At 49.3% G+C, this 19,115-nt stretch overlaps 2 protein-coding genes across 10 annotated transcripts in view; one reads left to right on the forward strand and one right to left on the reverse strand.

Annotated features, from left to right (window-relative positions):
* LOC131591427 (small G protein signaling modulator 3 homolog) overlaps positions 1-1,556 on the forward strand; it is a 28,792-nt gene extending 27,236 nt beyond the window's left edge. For all 6 annotated transcript variants that reach the window (XM_058862125.1, XM_058862130.1, XM_058862126.1 and 3 more), the window contains one exon: positions 371-1,556. In XM_058862125.1, coding sequence (XP_058718108.1) covers positions 371-454 — 84 coding nt within the window. In that variant the 3' untranslated portion in view covers positions 455-1,556. The remainder of the gene's footprint in view (positions 1-370) is intronic.
* Positions 1,557-2,351: 795 nt separating this feature from the next.
* LOC131591426 (myocardin-related transcription factor A-like) overlaps positions 2,352-19,115 on the reverse strand; it is a 69,692-nt gene continuing 52,928 nt past the window's right edge. For 2 of the 4 annotated variants that reach the window (XR_009280363.1, XR_009280362.1), the window contains exons 3-15: positions 17,632-17,687; positions 15,970-16,045; positions 15,165-15,326; positions 13,594-13,769; positions 12,978-13,133; positions 12,234-12,484; positions 11,718-11,889; positions 10,337-11,443; positions 9,066-9,176; positions 7,123-7,299; positions 6,673-6,733; positions 4,698-6,241; positions 2,352-4,645 (exon numbers count right to left, since the gene is read on the reverse strand). Coding sequence is in view for 1 of the 4 variants with exons in the window: in XM_058862123.1 (XP_058718106.1) it covers positions 5,742-6,241; positions 6,673-6,733; positions 7,123-7,299; positions 9,066-9,176; positions 10,337-11,443; positions 11,718-11,889; positions 12,234-12,484; positions 12,978-13,133; positions 13,594-13,769; positions 15,165-15,326; positions 15,970-16,045; positions 17,632-17,687 (3,005 nt within the window). In the remaining 3 variants the exon portion in view is untranslated. Of the gene's footprint in view, positions 6,242-6,672; positions 6,734-7,122; positions 7,300-9,065; positions 9,177-10,336; positions 11,444-11,717; positions 11,890-12,233; positions 12,485-12,977; positions 13,134-13,593; positions 13,770-15,164; positions 15,327-15,969; positions 16,046-17,631; positions 17,688-19,115 lie in introns of all 4 variants that reach the window. The other 2 variants (XR_009280364.1, XM_058862123.1) reach the window with 2 other exon arrangements.

A 19,115-nucleotide genomic window follows, 5' to 3' on the forward strand; every position in this document is an offset into this window, starting at 1 on the left:
CTGCCTCCCTCTCCCAGCTTTGTGCTTCAACCCATCCTCTGCATCCTCTGGAGCCAGCTCCAGAGGCTGTGGATGGGGCTGCTTTCCCTGCCAGGGCAGGCTGTGCAGCAGGAGCTGTGTGGCAGTGCTGGCAGAGGGGGCTGCCTGCCCTGCCCAGCTGGGGCAGAGGGGAGTAACAGGCTCCCTTTCCCCCGTGCTCTCCAAACCAAAGGGTTCCCTCTCCCTGTGCCAGCTGTGCACAGGTAGGAAGTGCAGGAAGCTGCTCTGTCTGGGTGCCAGAGGCCTCAGCATGCTTGGGCTCTGCCCTCAGACACAACCTCCCTTTTTCTGGGTGTGGTGCACTGACCTGGGTCTCTGTGTCATCCTGCAGGAGAAGGAGAAGAAGCCACTGAAGGAAGGGGTGCAGGACATGCTCGTGAAGCACCATCTCTTCAGCTGGGATATAGATGGGTGACCCCCACCCTGCCCCATCCTGGGGACCTTCTTGATGGCGCACACTCCTCTCCTCCACCCCCCTCATATCTCACCCCCTGCCCTTCCCCACCCCACCCACTTGTATCTGTGACAAAATCCCCCTGGGGGCTGCCAGACCACCTGGGACAGATGGAGCAGTGCTGAGAGGCTGAGCTACAGACCCGAGGGGGCTGATGGCTGAGGGTGATGCTGCAAAGGGACAGGAGTGTTCTGGCTGCAAAAAGCAAATGCCCTCTCCCAGCTTTCCGTATCTGCCACCCCTATCTTCTGCTTTCCTCAGCCCTGCCTCCATGGCAGTGCCCAGGGGGGCAGCCTGGCTGGAGCCATTTTGCACTGCCCCATGGGCCAGCAGTCACATGGGGGTGTGAGCGTGGCTATGGCTGGAGCTGTGGGGAAGAGACAGCCCTTGTGGGGTGGCTTTGATCCATGAGAGCTGGTGCCATTGACAGTTGGCACTGCAGCTGCATGTGGAATTGGGCTGGTGAGAGACTCACTGCTGTACAGAAGCAGGGAGAGCGCAACCCTGGTGCCAGCCAAAGGCTCCCCTCTGCTGGGGGACACATGGACAAGTTCCTTTGACCTGGAGCTGAGAAGGGGGAACTGGCATCAGTTTCATCCCACCTCCCTGGCACTGGTGTGGGATGTTGACAAGAGTTGCCCAAATTTACCAGCCTGTTACCACTGTAACAGCCTTAGGGGATGGTCTTTGTCTCCTCTGGGAGCACATCTCCCCTAAACAAGAGTGTTTCATGCTGTTACTTTAGTCTCTAGATGATTTTTACTGTTAACCAAAAAGCTGTAAATTTACTCCAGGAACATGTATATTTTGGCACCGTTGTAGCTCAGGACAAGGTTTAGGTTGGAGCTGGCTCAGGGAGATTAACTCATCCTTGCCCTGCGGTGACAACGGGGACACGGGTCAGGAGTGGAGAATTGCTGCTTTGTGGTGGTGGCTCTGGATATGGAGTCTGTGACTTTCTACTGAAAGCGCTTGTCTGTGAGCACAAACTACTGATGGGATGACACTAGATTCTTACTTTCCTTTATTTGGTGGGTTTGTAAATAAAAGCTGCATCTTGGGAGAGTGCTGGGCTTTGTCTTATTTTTTGACAGGGCCAGGACTCGGTTTACTTCTTCCTTTCTGCCATTTGACAATGGCAATCCCATTTCTGTGCTGGCACGGAGGGAGCTCCTTGCATCACAGCAGCCTGCAAGGTCAGGCAGCAGCCGTGGCAGAGCCAGTTCTGCTGCCAGCAGTGGCAGCCCTGCCTCGCCTCTGCACCACCAGCCCTAAGAGGTCAACAGCAGAGCCCCAGAAAAGCCAGAAATACTGGAAACTACAGGTTGTAGGGACACTGCAGGGGGAGGACCTGTAGGAAAGGTAGAGGGGCTAGCAGAAAGCAGGGCTGAGTGGTGGGGACAGCAGTGTTGTCTGTACAAGTGTCTCTGGAAAAAGCAGGTATAGGCTGAGCTGCAAAGTGGGACAGGGACAGGGCACAGGCCCTTGGGAGAAGCGTGTTTAGAAGTCCAAGCTTATGGGAGGGTGGAAGTTGCTTATCTTCTGATTTGAAAGTGAGTGTTTTCAGTGAAGGTAATTCCTTTTGAATGTGGCTGTGGAAGGGGCAGTGTCACCTCACCACCACCTACGGTCCACTAATAGCTAACCCTGGTAAAACCTTCTGGTTGCAGGGTAGGTAATTCCCATACAGTGAGGGAAAACTCCCTGCAGCTGAGAAGGATGAGCCACCACCACTTAAGCTGCTTTTTTCAGGTTTGAGAAAGATATAGAGAGGAATCACCCACCCTTAGCTGGAAAAGGCAGAATAGCCCCAAGCCCTCCCACCAGCATAGCAGAGAAGTTTTTGAGAACGTGGCTGTTTGGAATTTTTTTAATAAAATGGATTTTTTTTCTTCAAATATTTGTAACTGAAAAAATAATTCAATTTAAAGATCCGTTCTCTCCCCCATTAACTTGTCACTTTTATCCTTTTCCAGTTGAATACTCGCTCTGGATCTGATGCCCCAACACCATCTGACTGATGGTGCTGATCACCCCTCGCCATTGGCTGCATAGTGGAAGGGAGAGTGCGTGCTAGTCAAATACACATTACAAACAAGTAGTGGTTACAGCAGAAAGATTCAGGATTACATTCAAGGTAGAGGCAGAACATCAGACTTCGTTTTTCCCAATGGGTGCAAAAATGGATGTCCAGGGGAATACCTCTTCCAACAAAGACCTATTGAACTATTGTTCAAAGAAATAATAGTAAGAAAGCAGAGAACTGGGCAAGCCTGCACTGGGCACTGCTTGGGGAAAAGACTTTCTAACATTTCTGGGGCTGAGGCACCACCTTCCCCTCTCCCCACAGGCACAGGGTTATCACTCACTCCCCTGGCAGAAACCCCTTGTGCAGGGGGGCTCCCACAGGTTAGCCCAGCTCCTTGGGACATGAAGCTCTTGGCTCTGTATCCTCAGGGCTCCTTGAAGCTCTTCAGCCAATGCAAGTATGTTAGGCAAAGTCAGGGTCACTAAATTCCTACAGTTTCACACCTGAGGGTGGACAGGTGAAGGCAAAAGGGAGCAGCTGTGAGCTCAGCCTTTCACCAGTAACCTCTGAGAAGGGCTACACTGGTATCAAGGCATTGGCATCTCTCTGCCAATGACTGGAGTGCCTGGCCCAGGGCAAAGAACCAGGGCTGGGTCAGGCCAGGACTGCAGCTGGAATGCTCCCACCTTCCTCTAGGAGCTCATTGCATTTTATTGATAATTTCCTTCTTTATTTAATAGCTGCAGATTTGTAATTACTTGTACAAAAGAAATCACACAGCTGATTTTTGTGGGGGCTACTGCAACTATGGGCTGAAAGAACCTGATTTTGCTTGAGTCTGACAAACAGGCAGCCTCAGATTTTCCCCTCAGATTTTAGTATTTTGGAGATCCTCCTACTCCCCCCACAATTTTCTCATTAGAAAGTTCTAAGGAGTTTCTTGCCTCCTGCCCCCACAGCTGGGCAGCTGCCCTGGCAGAGCTGGTAAAAGCTCTCTAAGTTGATTGCTAAGTAACAGTGCCCAGGGAGCACCTGGGCTGCACCAGGAGAGAATTCAGGGAGAGCTCAGGAGGATAAAGGGGGTGCCCACCAGTCTCTTTTATTCTGATTTTCAGGATGTGACACTGTAGCTTGAGGAATAAAAAGCCAGGGCGGGGGGGGGGAGGGTTGTCCTTCCCAACCTGGACACTGAGTGACACAGGTTAAGAGGCCTCAACTTGCTTACAGCTCAGGGCCAGAGGAGAGAGGAAGGGACAGAAAGGAAGCTGCCAGCAGGCTCCCCCTGCAATGATTAAGAAAGTGGCTCCCCATGCAGTTAACAAGCAAAGGGCTCAGGAAAGCAGGAGTATCTCCCAGCTCCAAACAGGCATGACCTCACCCAGTTCAGTGGCTGAAGGAGAGCACATTGTGCAGGGCTGCTGTTCGCCTGCCTCACCACAGAGCAGAGGTACCAGCACCCCTGTGGCACAGCCTCTCCCTGGGAAGAGGACCAGGTACCAAAGTTGCAGGGAAGCAGCACGTGGCTCACAGCTACCCCTCCCTAGCAGGAGCTCTGTGGGCTGGTGTGGGGGAAAGGTGGGGACAGCATCCTCAAGGAGATACTGAGATGGATGGCAGTTGATCCTTTCATTCCCTAAGCAGGTCAGTACCTCAGACTGTGTGACTTCAGAAGCCACAGCTTCCCCCACCTCACTCAGCATGAGCAGCCTGGACCCAGCTCAGGGCCAGGGACAGCCTTGTGGTAAGGTGGCCACATCCACGTAAGCCATGTCCTACCTGCTCAGTATGGCTGTTACTACTGACACGGGAATTCTAAATTAACAGGAGTAACAGCACAGGAGTGAGCCACAGGCCTGGTGTTCCACCACTGAGCCCTGCCCAAGGAACAGCATCGTCATGGCTCTGAGGCCCTGGGGGCTTGTCCACCCCCTCGGTCTGCAGTTCCCCCAAGGCACCAGCCTGGGGCCCTACAAGGACACAGGGCACCAGCTCAAAGTAAGCAGCCATTTACTTTTGCCTTTTACCCTGTGGGACTGCAGAGAGGAAAGCAGAGGTCAGCTGCCCAATACTTGCTTTCAAGCTCCTCTCCAGAAAGGAGCCCCTCACAGTCACTGAGCCACGACCTGTGCTGCACCACACACCACAAGGAGCCCCTCACAGTCACTGAGCCACGACCTGTGCTGCACCACACACCACCACTCTTGCAGTCCCACTTCCTTGCCTACGGGGTTCAACATCCATCCCCACTGCTGCTTTCCACTGGGGCCCGTGCTACAGTGCAGCACCAACACAGCGAAGGCAGGAGGCAGATTGCACATGGCCCCCATGATATGTCACTGATTGCCAGCTGTGCCCCTCACCCCCTCCCCAGGACACACAGTGTCCCTGCCCAGGCTGACTGCCCTGCTCACCTGGGGATGTCACAAGTGCCATGGGAGCTGGGGGCAATGGGCTGTGCCTGACAGCAGTTTTAACGTATAAGGACCTGATTCTAGCACCTTAAAAACTGTTTTGCAGCCCAAAGTGAGTGAAGTGAGCAGGCAGGCCAGCAGGCCTCTGCCAAGCTCAGCAATATTTGGGAAACCAGCTTAGACATTACCAGGTTGGTGGGGAGCCCTAGTTCCCTTTGGCTACATTTAGAGAAGGTGCCTGTTCTGCCCAGCTCTCCCAGCCCTGTGGCAGATCAGACCCTCCCTTGACAGACAGAGGGCAGCTGCTCTGGGCCTCAGGCAGCCCTCCTGCCTTTGTGTCCTGCTCCAGAGGTAGAATCCCCTTCCACAACCGTTAAGACCGACCGTGCTGGGGCAGCACAACCCCCTTTATCTGCCAATCCCAGGGAGGCGCAGAGTGCTGCTTCTGGAAACAGCTCAGGCCCAGTCACGCTCTGTCCCACGTGAGGGAACAATGTGCTGCCATTGCTCCTGCCTGGAGGAACAGGGGCTGCTGGCTCTGCTCTCACCCCAGCTGGGCCAGGCTGTGAGGAGTGGGCAGGAGGCTGCCAGCCCCATAGCTCCTCCTGCCTATTGTTCCCCCTGCCAGCAGCCGTTCTCCCTGCCCTGGCCTGGCCCACTGCCAGCTCCACGCAGGAAGGACACTGTTAGGGGAGGAGTACAAATACTAGGAGCTCTTTTCTTTTTCCTTTTTTTTGGTTGACTGGCCTCTTCCCTCTGCATGCCTGTGCCCTCCCACTCCCATTCCCTTCAGTCTCTGCTCAGAGAATTACAAGCAAGAATCCCAGTGCAGCTGCAGATCATGTCCATCAAGAAAGTCTGTGGAAAAGAGGCTGGGAGCTGTGGTGTTCAGGGGAGCCAGGCTCATGACAGAACCCCCTGGCAGCTCCAGCCAGTCCATGCTGTCCAAGTTAGCCTCAGCCAGATCCAGGGCTATGCCCCCAGATGGCTCGTGAGCAAAGTGCAATTCCGAGGTGTCCATAGGTGAAGGCGGGTGGTCCAGGATGGCCGAGCTGCTCAGCATCTCACTGTGGAGGTCATCAATGAGGGACAGGGGCTCCGGCCCATCGTGGCCTGCTGTCAGCAGCGGGAGGCCGGTGCTGCTCTCCAGGAAGTCCTCCAGCCGGCCCACAGGCACCGGCTGCCCCAGGGACACCAGCACCGCCAGCTCGGAGGAGTGGTGGCTGCTGGGCGGTGGGGAACAGGCTGGGGCCACAGGTGGTTCTTTGCCAGCTGGGGACGACTGATCCTTGAAGTCAGCAGAAATCTCTGCACAGGGAACAAATAGGGCAGGTAAGGAAAAGTCTGGCTGAAGGATCCCTCCCGCTTACCGGGGCCACAGACACCCCCTTGACTAAGCCATCACTGATCACCAGCTGGGATGAGGAAACATCCCGTGCCTCTGCTTGCCTCACTATGGAGAGTTTTCAGCCCACCTCCATGAAATTCCATCTCTGTCCAGTATCTCAGAAGCAATATAATATATCTGAATCTAAAGCAGCAGAGCCATCAAGAAGCACAGTCATATTAAGGCCTGACTGACATCTCCCTCAGTGCCTTAATGACTACTGCCAGTGCTAAAGGCATTGGACGGGTCACTGGAGAGAAGAGCGGGGCCATGACAGACTCGTCCCTCGGTGCTCTACAATCCCCCGACTCAGACCCAGGGACTATAGGAAATGCTGGCTTTCTCTCCTTACCTCCACTTTCGATGAGAATATCAAACAGATCGTCCATCTGCTGGCTGGAAGAGCCATTCTCCTGGGGAGAGCAAGTGCAAGATTAGCTTTCTATTCATCAGAGGAACTTACACCATCAAGCAACATCCTTGGCTGCTGGCTGTTCTCCCTTGCTCCAGGGATGGGGCTGTTTTCTAGCGAGAATGAGCACACCATGACACGGCACCAGAATCCTTTGTTCCCCAGACTGTTACTGGCTGGGAAAGTACAGTCAGCAGCAGCAATGAATGGCTTGGGATTTTTTATCTGCGATTTAGGGTCCACCCCAAATCCTCCAGAGGAAATTCAATAAGGAAGGTGCAGTTGTACCTCCATTCCCTATCACTGGCCCACAGCAAGAAACTAGGTAGATTTACAATGACAAGTTTTCATCTGCTCTCCAAGGAAACCAGGGAGAATAAGTGCTCTCACCTGGGCCTTTGGCTGTTGCTTCACGGCCTCTTCATAGCCTGGTGGTGACTCTTTCATTGGGACCGAGGGAACCGGAAGAGGAGGTGGAGGAGTTCCAAAAAGCGGCGTGTGCTGTTGCTGCTCCAGGTCCATCTGGGAGGGGGAAGGGGCAGCAGGAGAGCTAGGCTGCGATGAGGACTGTTTAGAATGAAGGCAGAAGAGGGAATGAATGCACATCAGGGAAAAGTCTACACAGACTCCTGTCTCACAACTGCTTTGAGAGACCACCACCTCTCCCTGTGAGCACTGCACAGTGGTCTCCACTGCTCTGCCCGCAGCAGCCTGCCTCCTTCCCTGGGCTCTGTGTACTATGCCCTGGCTGCAGGGGAAGAAGGCAAATTTCCCCTCCAACTCACAGCTGGAAATCTTTAGCTGATTTTTCTAAAGCTAAAGCAGCCACACCACAAACCACCTCCTCACTTGGTCTGGACAGGCAGAGCCTCATCTGTCCAAGTGGGGGATTCCTACAGCACTTTGGAGAGAAAGGGCACTTCACTTGTGTGTTCAACCTACTCTGCAATATATCCAGGGCCTGTCTTCTACCTGCCTCCCTCTGCAGTGCCTGCTTTGGGGTCACAAGCCAGCTTCACTTAGCAGCAAGTTTCACAGCCTGAAGGTGGGCAGAGAGCACCAGAGCACTCAGCAGCACCAGAGCTCCAAAGGAAACCCCAAGTGTTGCAGGAAGTGGTGCTCATGACTCAGCTTTACCAGATGAATCAGCACATAACTGCCCATAAGAACAGCAGAAACGAGGGTCAGGCCTTCCCCTCTACAGCAGCTGTGCATGACCCACATGGAAACTTGCTCCCCTGGAGCAGCAGACCCTGGGCAGCAGCTGAATGCCACTTACAACACGTGTATGTATTGATGCCCTTGTCCATCCTGTTTTCCCTGGGAAGCTGCTCATCTGTCCTGTGACCCACAGGCAGAGGAGCAACCCCAGACCAGCTCTGCTGAGAAGGGCTGGAAACCATGGCACAGACCACTGGGATGTGCTGGGAGGGTACCTTTTTTGATACAGTGGGTGGGCTGGTTTTGCCAGAAGCACTTATTTTCAGGGACTGCTTATGGAAAAGGCTGCAGGTTTGGAAGTGCTAAGAAAGACAGCATCATGTAGGCCAGCTTCCCTGCCAGCTGCAGACCTAGCTTCTGACCCCAAGGGAGGCAAAAGGATTAGAAGAGTCAGTGGCCTCTGCAGCACAAAGGCTAAGGAACTCTGAAGAAAAAGGTGCCTTTATTTACCTTCTGCACTTTCTCCAAGGTCTCAAAGCAAACTGAGGCACTGACCCTTTGCAAAGTAGATATCTCATTCCAAATATATTAGAAAGTACTTCTGTCTTCATACCCTTTCCAGGAACTGACTCAGAAATGATCCTCCAAGCTCTAAAAACTCTTCATAATCTTTCTGTATCTTACCTAAATTACAGGTTAGAGAGACAGCTAAGCAGGCTAGAAAGGGAGGAGATGTACAGCAGAGCCTCTTTACAGCCAGCACCTGGAGAGGGTTAAAGGCAGAGGTGCTTTCTTTCCTGAAGCAGTACAGCACTTCACAAAGTGGTGATTAACTGGCATGCTCAGGGCAGGGGAGTGGAAATGACAGCACACTCAGCAGTACCAGAGACTAAAAGGTCACTGCCCTTTTAGCCCTCTAAGCTCACATGCCCCTTCAGCAGCAGCCACACCACCTCCTCTCCATGCAGCAGCCACCTTTTCTGTTCAGCAGCACTCCTTCAAAAATCTGGGACACCCCTGTGAATCAAGGCTGCCCACTCCAGCCCTCGCTGTTTTTAATCCACAGACAACACCCACTGGTATGTGGTATGTTTGTACTCACTGCCTGTGGGTACAAACCTGGCAGCAGGCAAACAAAACCAAGGGAGAAAAGTGAGCAGGCAGTGAGCTACCTTAGACTGGTTTGGTCCTCTGGGCTGCTGCTGCGTGGGCTGCTGAGGGGTGTTTGCAGGTACCTGACACGGCAGTTGGCTGGAAGTTTTAGCGGGTGATGATTGTATGCTCTGGAAAGAAAAGGGTATCCATAACAGGTTATTCCCCAGAAATGACATGGACATGGGGCTTACGTTTCTAATAGGATTTTAAAGTTTGTTTTTTTCCCCACTCTTTATTCTTTATGAAATTCAATCCTTCTCTTTCCCTGAGCAAAGAAATCAGATTGTATGAGATTGAGAGTCCTAAGAGAGGAGGTAGTACCATCCTAAATCCCTGGGGTACCCATGAAATGCCTCAGGGACTGCCAGACCTGACACAGGAGCTGTGCCCTTGTGGAGCAGCAGTAGAGTTCAGGTGAGATACTCTGGGGCTTCAAGGTTGACACTGGATGCTGATGTTTAGACAGCTGCCGATATCTCACCTGCCTTGCAGCAAACGTAGCCTGCTCAGTGGCTGTCACTGATGGCAGACACTGCCACTTGCTCTGCAGAAAGTGCAAGAAATGTATCACCAGAATGAAAATTATCTTTGATGTCATGGAAGGTGCTGGGGATTGACTTATGCCATCAAACCTGGGCATATTTATCCCTTCCTGGAAGGAACACTCGGAACACTTCTGTTAAGTGCTGAGCTCATGCCAGCAGGGGAATAGTAAATCATCTCTGATGAAAGACTCTGTTAACACTGAAATACTGACATGCATTAAAACAAAGAGCAGCCAAAAAGTAAACGGTCTGCTCCCAGGGTCTGATTTCAGCTCTTGGTAGATAAGATGACCCATCTATCACTCCAGCTACGATCTCTACAGTTAAGGGCAACAGGTGAAATACACTCTGCTCATTTTACGACCAGGGGCATAGCTGTTCTTTTAAAAACTAGTGAACTGTGGCAGCAAACCCTTGTCCTCCAAGCCCGAGGTCCTGCCTGACAAAAGGCAGAACCCTGTGTTTGGAAGAATGCTGAGCAGCCTGTGATGCACAGAGCCAATCGTGCATTGCTGTACGCAGCTCATCATTGTCAAATTCCAGTCTTTTTGCCGAAGATCTGCTTACACCACTCTGTTTTACAAAGCCACGATCTACCAACCACTGTAGTGAGCGACTCAGCCCTTTCAGGATTTACTGCAGCCAATTTCCACCCAGTTAATTCATCCTATGGTAACTGGAGTGGGACAAGGAGAGAGGAACCCAACTGCCCACAGCAGTGATGGGTTCACACCCTTGCCTACCTGCGAGGGTGGGCAGCTGCTCCCTGCCATCCAGTGGGGAGAGAGGCCCTGCCTCTCGGCGCTCTGCTTGGTCACGGTGAGGACGATGTGGGTCCCTGTGGAGTCAGTGATGAGGGTGGGGGGAGGGGTGCCCTTGATGAGGGCGCTCCCTTGCTGGCCGAGGAAAAGCCACGGGCTGTGGGACTGGCACGGCGGCTCTGCTTCCGTGGCTGGCACCTCCTGCTTCACTGTCACGGCTTTCTTTGGCACTGGGCTTGGATTCGAAGTGTCCATTTGGCTAGCAGTTGGTGCAGGGCTGCATTGGTCTGTTTGGCCACTGGATTGCTTCGCAGACTGGCAACTCAGGAAACCATCTTCACTCTTGACCTGGATGCCACATGCTCCTGGTTTGGAGGCGACAGCTGTTCCTTCTTCTGTGGCTGTTGGAGCTGGCTGTGACTGCTGAGATCGCTTCTCCTGCTCCAGCTGTAGCCTAAGCATTTCCACCAGCTGCTGCTTCTGTTTCAGCATGCGAGTGAGCTCCTCTATCTGCTTATCCTTCTCCTGCAGCATCTGGTCTTTGTCCCTAACTTCTGCATCCCTGCTGTTGCCAGCATTACACCGCTCTGACCTGGGTGCCGCATTTACGCTGCAGGAGGCAAACTTGGAGCTTTCTTCCTTCACCAGGAACTGCACTGGAGATGTCTGCAAGGTGAGCTGGGTCAGAGGTGAAGTCACCATCTCTCCAAAGGTATCTCCAGTGCCCGAGTTTTCATCCCCTGTACTCATCTGCGAGCGCTCAGAAGGAGTTGGAGAAACAGGAGGAGTTGAGCCTGTGCTCTCAAATTTCATCATGCCTCCACCAGTAACTGTGGCCACAACTACTTCTGCTGGTGCAATGCCAGTGGTGACCAGGGCTGGCCCTGTGCTCAGCCTGGCAGTTGGGAAGGCCACCACCACTTCAGCAGCTTTAGGGAGGACGGCTGATGTGCTGGGCTTGGGAGTGGGGGTTGTTTGGCCAGCTGCACCATTCTGCTCTTGGTAAGCTCGGAGACGCTCAATGAGATCCGTCTTTGTGCCCGAGACAGGCAAGGCCCTCAACTTCAGTTCTTGCTTCAGCTCTGCTACCTGATATGGGGGAAAAAAGAGGGCAACGTTAAGAGAACTTTTAACTGAACAACTATGAACAGTTGCCAGAGCTATGAGACAAAGGTCTAAACTGATCTTCCTTCAGGCCAACGAAGTTGCATCTCAGGTACAGACTGTGGGGTAGCAATCCCAGCTCCTATCACTAACTCACTCCTGTCAGTCCACTTCAGCCCTGCTCTGACACAGCAACATCATCCAGTACTGCCTGCTGACAATGGCAGAAAGGGTCTGTGCAGCTTCACAGGACATTTACCTTCATCTCATCCAGGTTGGCAGGGAGAGGGCCAGGCTTGCCCACTGCAGCGTTACTGTTTTGTCTCATCAGACCACTGGAACCAGAAGATACTGAAGATGTGCTGCTGACTGTGGCAGAGAGATTTCGTACAGCAGGGGCACTGGCACCACTCTGCTGCTCTCCTGGAGGCCTGCAGGAAAAGAAAGAACACAGACATCAAAACCACAGTGGAAAGACACCAGAGGCCCTTAGTGTCCATAAACATACACATTCAGAAACATCTGGATCACTAGTGCTGCCCTAGACTCTGAAGCACACCTATGCTCTCAACTGTATCCACGCCCCTTGCTGTGCCAACCAACTCACTTCAGCTGCTTTTGTCTGTCTCATCTCGCACTGGTTCTTTTTGAGGCCTTCTGGAACCTACAAAACTGAGTGTGTCACACCTAGTGGCCACCCCTCACACCCAGAACACATCTCTGGTAAGAGTGCTGGTAAGTGCTTGCTAAGAGAGCTGCCACTGGGGACTCGTACTTAGGTGGGGCTGGCAGGATGGTCTGATAGTTGTAGTGCTGCTGCTGCTGGTTGAGGATCTGAAGCTGGAGAAAGAGCTGCTGTTGCTGCAGTATTTTGGCATAGGATGAATCCATGGGAGGAGCTCCCTTGTCCTGCTTTTGGTCCGGGGGAATATACTGATGATATTTAAGCTTCTTGACTTTCGGCTTCAACTCCTTGGCTTTTTTACTGCGCTGAGACTTCTCACTAGCAGACTTGGGCTGGCTTTGCTATTTAGAAGAAAAGGAGGAAGCAAGTAAGAATGAAAACACTGATATAATGTAACACCCCATGTAAGCCAGAACACACACTGGGATTTTAATTTTGAAATTCTCTAGTTTGTTCACCTCAGGGTCTTTCCATGCCTCTCTGAGACATTAGACACCTCACTGGCACCAGCTTATGCTGCACCATAATGCAGGCCACCCTTCCCAGCACACCAGATCATTTGCTCATCCAGTGCAGACTCACTGACTCTAATTATAGATAACACTGATTGTTTCAAAACATTTTGCATTCAGCATCCGTTTTATAGAAGGTGAATATAACATTGAACAGAAAACCCCATTAAATATGTTACAATTAGTGTCAGAGGAAGACACTAGTGAGAAATGTTTCCTTCCTTTGCATCTGTTAATCTAATACTTCCAACTCCAAACCTGCTTAAAAGTAACCTTATCCTCCTTCAGACTACAACAATGAAGACGTCAGCCAAAGTAGTACCTTAATGAGTGTTGGTGGGGGCTTGGCAGCAGTAAGAGCCACTCCATTGGTAAGACTAGCGGGCAGAAGAGGTGGAGGTGGCAGTGGTGGAGGTGGCTGCTCAGGTAGGAAAGGAGTTTCACTGGAGTCTGTGCTAATCTGCAACTGGGATGAACCCTGCAGGGACAGAAAAAGGCATAATGAATACACACAGGAGCAGGGAAATAATTTAACAGAGTGCAGGAAGTGCCCACTTAGAAGGATGGAGCACGGGCTTCAAATCTTTAATCAGACTCCTTTAACCCACTGCTTCAGTTGTCCCTGAGAAGCAGCATAACTTCTTAGGACAAAAAGGGAATCAAAATCCAACGCCTGTATCTCCCAGCATTTCCTGCTGGGCTCATTTGCACACAGGTTGTACCACCAAGCAATGGCTGCCCACTTCCCCACAAGGCATCACCATGAGGGTTTGTGAATAACCAGAGGAGGACATCACTGACACCACATGGAGCTAAGACTCTTTGTGAAATCTCACAGACTATACCTCTTAGGCAAGCCTTAGTCTCACTTTCTAGACTCCTCTGCCACAAATCAGCATGAAGCTCCAGGGCACTGCAGGAGGCCTCCACATTCTCACCTGAGCTAGTGATGTACCAGTGTTGCTAGGGAGAGGCTCACAAATCCGGGAGTCCATCGGCGATGGGACAGAGCCTTGGGACTCATGGCTGGCTGGCTGTTCTGGGGAGAGGGCATCACTGCTGTCCTCATCAAAGGAGGAATTGTCTGCAACCTTTGGATAGTTCACCTGTCCGACTAAAAACACAAACATCAACCGTGGTCTGTAAAGTGGAGTAAGAAATGACTTCACTTGACACTAGATATTTCACAAAGACAATGATGGCATGGAGAGAGTTGTGCTTAAAGCACCAGCTAAAAATGAGAGAACAGAGTCCCAGCTGGATCAGGTTTAAGTGTTTATACTCACTATCTGTCAGTACAATAAAATGATGTGGACTGGGGTAAACCATTTCCCTTGCTTCCTAGGCAGGCAAGATCAGTGAGTGTAAGAGATACTCAGATCTGTCCAAATCCAGCTCTGTGGCATGGTTTATTTCATTATCTGGCACCAAAGAAGAAGATTAGAGAGTATAAGGTTGAGTATATGGCTTCTTTGGTGTTCATCCTGTATGGTGGAAGGTAGACTCTCTCTTGGATTCTTCTGTTTTGAAAGACAGAATCCCAAATTGTCCTCTAGTCTTACAAACAAGAAGGGCTATGGATTAAGTGGTGGCCCTGGCTGCTATTAGCATTTCTGTCCATCTACATGCACAGTAGATAAATTCACATGAGTGTGTACTTGTAATATACCAAAGCTTTTCCAGACTACATTTTCTCACATTAATTTGCACCTCACAAAAAATCAAGAGGAATCCAGAGATGCACTTCTCAGTCAGAAGGAAGCCACATCTCTTATACATCAGTTCACAAGTTCACCCCTCCTCAACTACCTCCTGTTCACCAGTGAAGCCAGGCTCTCTCACAACACTGTCCTTTTGCTTTTTTATGGAAAGTATTCCATCTTGCTCACAGTTGTGTCCCATTTGTCTTTACAGTAGCTGTGCATGTTTGAGAGGATGAATAACCACAGACATACAGACTGCTCAGTCTGGGGAGACAGGAAAGAGCACTGCTGAGGCAGTGGGAAGGCAATTCCTCAGCATTCCTTTCAGCCCTTGGAATGGCACTGGCATGAATTACATCTGTTCTGGTTTATTTTTAAAGGGGTTGAATCCTCTGAAGTTTTTGAGTTCACAGACATCTTTTGTTTCATCACACCTGTTTATGTTCTGTCTCCTCTCCTGATCTAAGTCAGTGGGTTCTCCCTGGCCAACACTGTTGACATTATACTGAGAGACGGATTTTAAGGAGACAATCTAGGGAATACAGTCTTCAACAGTCTTTAAAGTCTTTAGGGTATACAACTGCTTTCATACTATTCTGGAATGTCTACATCCCTATAATTTAATGACTCCATAGCACTATCTGGGCCAGAGGGAGATCTGCTTTTCCGAATCCTTGGGCTGAAAGCCTGTGATCCTGGGCCAGGAAAATGAGACCAGCCATGCACTCTCTCAGACATGCAGGTTGATAGGTAATCCCAGCCACATGTGGGAAATGCCCTCCACAAAGATCCTCCTCTGACCTTACCAATAATAGCTTCCTTCAGGCTTGATTCCACAGGCAAGATGTTCTTCTCCACCAGCTCCATGGGCCCTGGCCTCTGCGCTATCTTCTCATTGAGGTCATCTGCCAGTCTGGCTCTCTTCAGCTTCAGCTGCTTAGCCTGCAAGGAGGGTTCAGCTGAGGTCTCTGTTTGGGGGAAAGTAAATAAAATGGCATCAATCCAACAATGGTCAACCCATGCCCTTCAGCAGTATTTTAATTCTATTCAGAAAGGTAACTGTACAGAAAAACAGCTGATAGATAACAACAGATAACTATACACTACAAAGATATGACACATTATGTGTATTTAGGTTATAGAGATAACTACAGTAGCCCCTGTGACAAATTCACTGTTCTCAAACTGTCACCCAATTCTCATTCATCTTTTCCCCCTGAGATGTGCCCCAAACTTTGTGCTCAGCAGCAGCACAGCACTCCCTCTCTGAAGCTGAGGTTCATTACTACTCAGATCAAATCTGCCTCACTCCCTCTTGGACATTTTACACCATCTTTCCTTAGCAGAAGAGCAATCCATGGTCATTCTATTTACTTGTTGCTCAGCTACACAAAACTGCACAATTTGAATTCACACAATGGATTTTTCTGAGAATAATCTCCGAGCAAGCAGAGCTGAATTCCTCCCAAGGAATCATGAAACAGGCATGATCTTCTGCCCGCTCCCAACCGGAAGGAAGCTTTGGAAGTCAGAGGCAAAACAGAAAGCTGTGAAAAAGGTAGTTACAATAAAGTTTATTGTTGATGTTTTCATGTTCAGCACGTGCCATACCTTCCAGAATGTGCATCCTAACCAGCTCTGATCTCTCTGGCCGGGACCGGATTTTGCGTTTCAGATAGTCCTCTGTCTGTAGCAAAAATAGACAAGCAAGAACCACTTTCAGCCAATCAGACACAGGAGTCAGGTAATCTTCAACAGCACAATGAAAGGAAACAACCATCTTTAGCTGTTACTGAGATCTAAATAAGCACAAAATGGAGAAGGGATCCAGAACACCCAGAATGAGCTTACTCTAAAGATGACCTTCTATTGTAAATACCTCAGTCACTTGTGCTATGCTACCCCACGGAACAAAAACTGGGAAGGACTTCCTCAGGAGCTGAAGTCTTCTTTTCCCATTGTATGCACCACCACTAACTTGTATCAGGGTAGCATCCATGAGATTTCTTTTTATGTTAAAGGTAAATGCACTGGTTCCATTGTTCACAGAAAATATTTTCATGTACTGCTGGCATTCAGGGCTGACTTATGATTTGGGGATCTTTAATTTGATTAAATTGAATATGTTATTTGTTAAGCTAAAAACCCCATGCAGTCCCTCAGGGGGCTGAATCTAAATGCTGTGACAAGGTTTATTTCAGTTCCAGAGGTGCTTTTAGCTCTGCCTTTGGAGAAAGTGCTGTGGAGCAATGTACAGAGATGACCCTGACAGGCTGAACATGTTACTGTTTACACTGCTGAGGAATGGGAATCTGGAAGCAGCAGGTAATAGACCAGTAAATACTGGACATCAGGACGGGCCTTTGGAGAAAATATGTATTAAAGTCAGTCAGAAAACTGCACCATAATTGTTCAATTGCCCACATAAAAATATTAACTTAATACAGTTTTAGGAAAAAAAGAGAAATAAGCAAAAGCCCTTTGGTCACTGGTCTTAATGCAAAGTTCCCCACTGCAATCTCTCCACAGTTTAAAGGGCCTCCCTTTCAGGTCTTAATCACAGCTGTTATTTTTTTACTTATGTTGCTTTCACTTTTCAAACAAAACTTAGTCATAACAAGTTACATTCCACTGTAGGCTAATCAGAAAAAAATATCCCCAGAGGCCTTCTGAGGAACAGAAATTATCAAGAAACTCCCCAGTTAGAAAAGGTGGCACATGAAGTATGATGCCTGGCTTCCTCTTTCTGTAGAGCCAGAAGTCTGTGATTTCAGTGTCACAAGATTTTGGGGGGATCCTCTCTATTCAATTTTCCATTTTTCTAGTCTCCTAAGTAAAAATTGCACGTGCAGGTAACAGAGAAACTTTCCTCAAAGGTGGAACTGAGCTCCACATGATAATTTAACAGCATTTAAGGGCAAAACAAACACCATAAAAATAAAAATGCCAAGTGTGTGGACAGTGGGGAAGAAGAGTATCAGTCACTTCCCAAAAGATGACTCTAGGGAAAATCCAGGCACCGTATTCAATGGGCTTTAGGCACAATTAGTTCACTGAGGGTTAACCAGCACCACATTCAAGCTATAGAATACCCAATCCAATGCATTTCTGAATACAGAAATACAGAAATACAGAAAGCTGTATTACATCCAGAATATGAACAATTTCCTTCTGCATCTCATTAACAGCTACAGGATGCCCAAAACACAAGACATATTATTCCTGACTTTTCCAAAACTTTCCCAAAACACTAAAGATTATATTGCATCTTACCCTGGCCCGCTCCAAACTCTTTCTTTGTTCATGAAATGCAGCTGGACTTTTCAGAGCTGTGGAGAGGAAAAGCATTTAGAGAAATGAATTATAATGATGGAAGTTCTCTCACTGCACAACCCTTCAGGCCAACCAAGTTAACAACACCACAGCAACTGCCTCCTGCATCTTCCAACACAGTGAGGCTGATCTCCAGCTGGTACAAAGCAGTGGGAATTACCATACTCCATCTGACAGCACAGGGACACAGGAACTGATCTGAAATTTTTGTGGGCCACTGAAGAGTCTAATAGAGGTACACTTCAAGTCAAACTAGTCACTGTTCCCAAAGTTGGGTCCAAGAATATGATTCAAAACCAGCCTCCCAAGAAAGCCTTTTACAGGCTTTAAGAGATAGTAAGATATCCGGGACCCTTACAGGAATGGCTCTGAAACATTGAAGAGGGCAAATGGTTGGAATGATGAGGGACAATGCTAATGAACTGCAAATCCCCTTTACTATCTTTTAATGTCAAAGGAAGCTACAAGTCTTTCCTGAATCTGCACCTGTGTTTTGTACATGTGCAAGGACTGGTTGAAAATCCTGCAGGTCCACAGGACACACACACTGCTCCCTGTAAGAGACAGTACCGTGAGAACAGGGACACTTGGAGAGAAAAGTACATCTGTCTATTGACAGAAAACCACAGCTTGAGGAATTAACTTCAGCTCTCCACAGAACAGGCCTTCTCGCCCCCTCGGACCCTCAGAGCCAAAATGGATCAGGTTTTAAGAAACTGATCCTCTGCTGTCCAGGACCACACTAACCCTGGAGGAATCTCTCACTCTGCCTGGCTCCTCTGGAGCACACAAAGCTCACGTCCCACAGTAAAACCAGAGAGGGAGAGTAATGGTGTCAGTAGCTCCTCACAGTTTCCCTGAAGCTGCAAGTAGCTTTTTTTCTTAAAAAATGACCACACTGTGGTTTGTATTAAGAAGCACCTGAAAGGAGCATAATAATTTTTTTTATATTTCTGAAATACTCGTAACTTAAACTGACTTACCATCCAGCTAAACAGAAAAGTTAAAAAACTTCAGCTTTAAAGATAAGTTGCAAGTATTTTGAAGACAGAAAACTAAGCTATAGAGTTAATAACTCCAAAGAGTTGCATCTAGGTCCTGTGAAAAATAGTCTGCTCATATTATTTTTCACTTAAGACCAGTGACTAAGTATTTCTCAAATATAAGTTCATAATAAAGTCTCAAAAGACTTAAGAAATAAAAGCCCCTGCATAAATGCAATGTAAGAAACTATTTCTAATGCATGTGGAGCCTTCCCTGCCCTTTCCTACAGAATGAAATGGAGTAGCCACAGAAAGTGTTAAGACACCTTCTGTGAAAGGTAGAGGCCCACTAATGCCAAGATGATTTTTTGCCTTTTCTTTTATATACCTTTTATATAACTTTTATGTATCCTCAGTATTCTTAGCATGCATATTTGTAAT

The sequence above is a fragment of the Poecile atricapillus genome, chromosome W (assembly GCF_030490865.1).
Source record: "Poecile atricapillus isolate bPoeAtr1 chromosome W, bPoeAtr1.hap1, whole genome shotgun sequence".
Classification (NCBI taxonomy): domain Eukaryota; kingdom Metazoa; phylum Chordata; class Aves; order Passeriformes; family Paridae; genus Poecile; species Poecile atricapillus.